The sequence below is a fragment of the Ascaphus truei genome, chromosome 22 (assembly GCF_040206685.1).
Source record: "Ascaphus truei isolate aAscTru1 chromosome 22, aAscTru1.hap1, whole genome shotgun sequence".
Classification (NCBI taxonomy): domain Eukaryota; kingdom Metazoa; phylum Chordata; class Amphibia; order Anura; family Ascaphidae; genus Ascaphus; species Ascaphus truei.
In genome coordinates, this window is record NC_134504.1 from 13,522,799 (window position 1) to 13,529,848 (window position 7,050).

At 52.0% G+C, this 7,050-nt stretch overlaps 1 protein-coding gene across 1 annotated transcript in view; it reads right to left on the reverse strand.

The window, feature by feature from the left end:
- The window catches only part of RBFOX3 (RNA binding fox-1 homolog 3), a 234,589-nt gene extending 227,806 nt beyond the window's left edge, over nt 1–6,783 (reverse strand). Inside the window, exons 1-2 of the mRNA XM_075579759.1 lie at nt 6,751–6,783; nt 6,475–6,533 (exon numbers count right to left, since the gene is read on the reverse strand). Coding sequence (XP_075435874.1) covers nt 6,475–6,533; nt 6,751–6,766 — 75 coding nt within the window. The 5' untranslated portion in view covers nt 6,767–6,783. The remainder of the gene's footprint in view (nt 1–6,474; nt 6,534–6,750) is intronic.
- Nucleotides 6,784–7,050: the final 267 nt, after the last annotated feature.

Here is a 7,050-nt window from a genome sequence, read left to right on the forward strand (position 1 = left end):
CCTCCCTGTGCCTCGTGCAGTAACACAGTCACAGTATCACTGCCTCCCTGTGCCTCGTGCAGTAACAGTCACAGTATCACTGCCTCCCTGTGCCTCGTGCAGGAACTGTCACAGTATCACTGCCTCCCTGTGCCTCGTGCAGTAACTGTCACAGTATCACTGCCTCCCTGTGCCTCGTGCAGTAACACAGTCGCAGTATCACTGCCTCCCTGTGCCTCGTGCAGTAACACAGTCACAGTATCACTGCCTCCCTGTGCCCCGTGCAGTAACTGTCACAGTATCACTGCCTCCCTGTGCCTCGTGCAGTAACAGTCACAGTATCACTGCCTCCCAGTGCCTCGTGCAGTAACACAGTCACAGTATCACTGCCTCCCTGTGCCCCGTGCAGTAACTGTCACAGTATCACTGCCTCCCTGTGCCCCATGCAGTAACACAGCCACAGTATCACTGCCTCCCTGTGCCTCGTGCAGTAACTGTCACAGTATCACTGCCTCCCTGTGCCCCGTGCAGTAACTGTCACAGTATCACTGCCTCCCTGTGCCTCGTGCAGTAACTTTCACAGTATTACTGCCTCCCTGTGCCTCGTGCAGTAACTGTCACAGTATCACTGCCTCCCTGTGCCTCGTGCAGTAACTGTCAGAGTATCACTGCCTCCCTGTGCCTCGTGCAGTAACTTTCACAGTATTACTGCCTCCCTGTGCCTCGTGCAGTAACAGTCACAGTATCACTGCTTCCCTGTGCCCCGTGCAGTAACTTTCACAGTATCACTGCCTCCCTGTGCCTCGTGCAGTAACTGTCACAGTATCACTGCCTCCCTGTGCCCCGTGCAGTAACTGTCACAGTATCACTGCCTCCCTGTGCCTCGTGCAGTAACTGTCACAGTATCACTGCCTCCCTGTGCCTCGTGCAGTAACTTTCACAGTATTACTGCCTCCCTGTGCCTCGTGCAGTAACAGTCACAGTATCACTGCTTCCCTGTGCCCCGTGCAGTAACTTTCACAGTATCACTGCCTCCCTGTGCCTCGTGCAGTAACTGTCACAGTATCACTGCCTCCCTGTGCCCCGTGCAGTAACTGTCGCAGTATCACTGCCTCCCTGTGCCTCGTGCAGTAACACAGTCACAGTATCACTGCCTCCCTGTGCCTCGTGCAGTAACAGTCACAGTATCACTGCCTCCCTGTGCCCCGTGCAGTAACTGTCACAGTATCACTGCCTCCCTGTGCCTCGTGCAGTAACACAGTCACAGTATCACTGCCTCCCTGTGCCTCGTGCAGGAACTGTCACAGTATCACTGCCTCCCTGTGCCTCGTGCAGTAACACAGTCACAGTATCACTGCCTCCCTGTGCCTCGTGCAGTAACAGTCACAGTATCACTGCCTCCCTGTGCCTCGTGCAGTAACTGTCACAGTATCACTGCCTCCCTGTGCCTCGTGCAGTAACACAGTCACAGTATCACTGCCTCCCTGTGCCTCGTGCAGGAACTGTCACAGTATCACTGCTTCCCCGTGCCTTGTGCAGTAACACAGTCGCAGTATCACTGCCTCCCTGTGCCCCGTGCAGTAACTGTCACAGTATCACTGCCTCTCTGTGCCTCGTGCAGTAACTTTCACAGTATTACTGCCTCCCTGTGCCTCGTGCAGTAACTGTCACAGTATCACTGCCTCCCTGTGCCCCGTGCAGTAACTTTCACAGTATCACTGCCTCCCTATGCCTCGTGCAGTAACTCACAGTATCACTGCCTCCCTGTGCCTCGTGCAGTAACTTTCACAGTATCACTGCCTCCCTGTGCCTCGTGCAGTAACTTTCACAGTATCACTGCCTCCCTGTGCCCCGTGCCCGTGCAGTAACTGTCACAGTATCACTGCCTCCCTGTGCCCCGTGCAGTAACACTGCCACAGTATCATTGCCTCCCTGTGCCTCGTGCAGTAACTGTCACAGTATCACTGCCTCCCTGTGCCCCATGCAGTAACACAGCCACAGTATCACTGCCTCCCTGTGCCTCGTGCAGTAACTGACACAGTATCACTGCCTCCCTGTGCCTCGTGCAGTAACACAGCCACAGTATCACTGCCTCCCTGTGCCTCATGCAGTAACTGTCACAGTATCACTGCCTCCCTGTGCCTCGTGCAGTAACTGTCACAGTATCACTGCCTCCCTGTGCCCCATGCAGGAACTGTCACAGTATCACTGCCTCCCTGTGCCCCGTGCAGTAACTGTCACAGTATCACTGCCTCCCTGTGCCTCGTGCAGTAACACAGCCACAGTATCACTGCCTCCCTGTGCACCGTGCAGTAACTGTCACAGTATCACTGCCTCCCTGTGCCCCGTGCAGTAACTGTCACAGTATCACTGCCTCCCTGTGCCCCGTGCAGTAACTGTCACAGTATCACTGCCTCCCTGTGCCTCGTGCAGTAACTGTCACAGTATCACTGCCTCCCTGTGCCTCGTGCAGTAACTGTCACAGTATCACTGCCTCCCTGTGCCCGTGCAGTAACTGTCACAGTATCACTGCCTCCCTGTGCCCCGTGCAGTAACTGTCACAGTATCACTGCCTCCCTGTGCCTCGTGCAGTAACTGTCACAGTATCACTGCCTCCCTGTGCCCCGTGCAGTAACTGTCACAGTATCACTGCCTCCCTGTGCCCCGTGCAGTAACTGTCACAGTATCACTGCCTCCCTGTGCCTCGTGCAGTAACACAGTCGCAGTATCACTGCCTCCCTGTGCCTCGTGCAGTAACTGTCACAGTATCACTGCCTCCCTGTGCCCCGTGCAGTAACTGTCACAGTATCACTGCCTCCCTGTGCCTCGTGCAGTAACTGTCACAGTATCACTGCCTCCCTGTGCCCCATGCAGGAACTGTCACAGTATCACTGCCTCCCTGTGCCCCGTGCAGTAACTGTCACAGTATCACTGCCTCCCTGTGCCTCGTGCAGTAACACAGCCACAGTATCACTGCCTCCCTGTGCCCCGTGCAGTAACTGTCACAGTATCACTGCCTCCCTGTGCCCCGTGCAGTAACTGTCACAGTATCACTGCCTCCCTGTGCCTCGTGCAGTAACTGTCACAGTATCACTGCCTCCCTGTGCCCCGTGCAGTAACTGTCACAGTATCACTGCCTCCCTGTGCCTCGTGCAGTAACACAGTCGCAGTATCACTGCCTCCCTGTGCCTCGTGCAGTAACTGTCACAGTATCACTGCCTCCCTGTGCCCCGTGCAGTAACTGTCACAGTATCACTGCCTCCCTGTGCCTCGTGCAGTAACTGTCACAGTATCACTGCCTCCCTGTGCCTCGTGCAGTAACTGTCACAGTATCACTGCCTCCCTGTGCCTCGTGCAGTAACTGTCACAGTATCACTGCCTCCCTGTGCCCCGTGCAGTAACTGTCACAGTATCACTGCCTCCCTGTGCCTCGTGCAGTAACTGTCACAGTATCACTGCCTCCCTGTGCCCCGTGCAGTAACTGTCACAGTATCACTGCCTCCCTGTGCCTCAGACCAAAGCTCTACAGCACGGCGGCCAACTCCAGTCCTCAAGGGCTTCCAACAGGTCAGGTTTTCAGACATGCTTCAGCACAGGTGGCTCAATCAGTGACTCAGTCTTTGACTGAGCCACTCATTGAGCCACCTGTGCTGAAGCAGGGGCTGACAGCCACCTGTGCTGACGCAGGGATATCCTGAAAACCTGGCCTGTTGGTGACCCTTGAGGACTGGAGTTGGCCGCCCCTGCTCTATGGGGCTGGCGCCCGCGCGGTCCTGCGTGCTGCGCTTTATAAACGCGTTTCTATTCTTCCGACGCCGCCTTGGGATTCACATTCCCTTCCCACGCGGTCCCCCCGGGGCCAGCGCCGTGCGGTAACCGGAGACCCCTTCCAGCAGATCCCCTCTCCGTGTCAGCCGCGCACTACCCTGGCACGACCGCCGCCGAACCCCCTCAGTAAACAAATGTTCAGTAACCATGGCAACTGTCAGACATAGATTCCCCCTGCCCCCGATCCCACTTCAATGGTTAATTAGGAATAATTTCCTCCAGCCACTGGAAGGCTGATTAGAAACCCCCCAGCTCTGCAGAGGAAGCGTGGCCCCTGATGCCCGGCAGAGCTGCGAGGTGTTCACTCGCGGCGCGGAGTGGCGGTTCTTCGTGGAAAGCCACGTTCTCTTCCCCAACTCTCTCCTCCCAGCTCACAAACTCCCTCTCCTAAAATGCTTGTGTTTTGTCCTCTCTCTCGGTTTACTTTATTTATTTATAAAACGTGTTACCAGCAAGTAACACAGTGAGAGTTACCTCTCGTTTTCACGTCTGTCCTGGGCACCGAGTTAAGATAAATAATACATGGTTACAAATACAGTTACATAAGTGAGCAGGGTATACATTATATACAGGACATTGCATGCACAGTTACAGATAATATACATTATAGACGTATATAACAGTTACAGACCAGATTAAAATGTGAGACAGCTTTAGTTTTGAAAGAGCTTAGACTGGTGGTGGATGTGAGAGTCTCCGGCAGACTGTTCCAGTTTTGGGGAGCACGGTAAGAGGAGGAGGAGCGGCCGGATACTCTGCTGAACCGTGGGACCATGAGCAGGCTTTTGGAGTCTCGGATGATAAGTGCTGCGTGTGGTAGGGGTGAGGGGATTGTTCAGATAGCAGGCAGGGGTGCACACATTTCCCCCCTGCACCTCCTCCCCCATGCTTGCGCCCCCCCCCCCCCTTACCATGTCTCCGGCGTTCTGACATCGCCACGCCAACGTGGCGTCATGCGACCCCGCAGCATCATTTCACGACACGTCGCCAGAAGCCGCCGGAGTCTGGGTAAGGGACATTACAGAGGCCTCGCAGGTGCTCCCCGGCGTTGAATTTAAATGCTGTGGGGTACAGTAAAGCACGGGGCCTCTGCAAATGCCACGCCCCCCTAAAAAAATACTGTGCCTCCTTTGTGCACCCCTGCTCTATGGCATTCGGGGTTCAGGATACATTTCTTGATGAAGTTTTGTTCACAAAGTATCACATTTTATTGGCATAGTTCTAAATACATATTGGCACATTGGATACCCAACTGATACTTACATAGTTACATAGTTACACAGTTACATAGTTACACAGTTACATACAGTAGTAGATGAGATTGAAAAAAGACGTACGTCCATCAAGACAGATACTATATCCTATATCCATACCTACAGTATATTGATCCAGAGGAAGGCAAACAAAAAACCCCAGTGACATATCACCCAATGATATCTCATAAGGGGGGAATTCCTTCCTGACTCCAAGAATTGGCAATCGGATTAATCCCCGGATCAACATCCTTCCCATGTATACTTATTTGGTATATCCCTGTATACCTTTCCTAACCACAAGTTTTGCTTCAGAGAGTTTTTATCTCAATATATTTTGGACGCTGTAGCTGTCATTTTTAAGCAGGTGCACAAAATAAAATAAACTTTCATTCCCCCCTTTACGCCAAACGACCCGTCAGTCTGTCACTGTGATTAATCTGCAAAGAATCTCTTCCACACTCCAATGTGTTTGTGTGTGTATATATATATATACACACATATATATACACACACACATATATATATATATATAAACACACACACATATATATATATAAACACACACACATATATATACACATATATATATATATATAAACACACACACACATATATATACACACACATATATATATATATATAAACACACACACACACACATACATATATATATATATATATATATATATATACACAGACACACACACATATATATATATATATACACAGGCACACACACACACGCACACACACACACACACACACACACATATTCTCACAAGCACATGGCTGATTGTATGTGTCATGTTACATGAGAGGCAGCTGATCTGTAACTGCTGAAATAAATCCAACGTTTCCTTCAATGATTTCAAAGCTTTTGATTGGACGAACTTATGGAGAGAATCCCGCACACCTGACAAACCCCCATTCCACAGGCATAAACTTGCTCTCCCGCCGTGTCACAAACGCCCGACCCCAACTTTCCAAGAAGTCATTATTAAGGCCAGGACTTCGTTTTTCGAAGAGGAAACTGATCCTGCCGTAAACTCATCACAATAAAACAGGACGCGCTAGAACGCGGGTTTATCCTTTGTCCGGATGCCAGCGGCTGCATCGTACAGCCGTCCACAGCGTGCTCCTAACACCTGAGTAACACGCGTGTGCACACGTGAAACACGGCAGACACTACACATGCGGGATCCACTTACGCACCACAGAGGAAGCGAGCCTACATCTGATACAAGCGCGCGCACAGCGACTCCTAATACATCCACCAGCAGCAGCACACCATTTACAGGTGAATTATTCAGCATCGCCCCCACCCCCCCCTCCCACCCCCCATTCCCAGAGGGCGAGGAAGAGAACCGAAGACGAACGGGAGAAAGCGGAATAAAGCGGAGAAGTCACATACCCACAGATGCACTTGGACAGCAGCAGAGACGCTCAGATCAGGACCCGTTGCTTCACAAACTGCAAACAAACAACAAGAGAGATTTGTTGGCGCCTACGCCACCCAAATAACCGTAAATCACCACGCAGGAAGGTGGAGAGGAGAAGCACGTTCAGGAAGGGGGGGCGTGGGGGGGGGGAGATGCCATCTTTCTCCAGGAAGACAATAGGAGCTGCCCAGCAGGTCGTGGCACCGCTTCCCGAGCACAGGGATTTCATTTAGAGCAATTACACTCACATTCTGTCAGGAACATAGATTTTACACGCCTAGAGTTAAACGCAGGTAATTACGACTGGTTTCTTGCAACAGAGACAGAGAAGGAGATGGGCAGACCCCGTTCCCCTCTCCCCCCCCCCCCCGACCCTGCTAATCCTGCAAATTAACGAGGTATATCCCGGTGGCTTGAAAGTAATTAGCATTCTCTTTCCCCCCACTATCTATGGGTTGATTTGCGCCCGAGTGCCGAGTTTCCCAGGCATATGCTGCGGTTAATGGGACTTCTGTCACGTCAGCTGCTTGCAAAGATTATTTTATCCC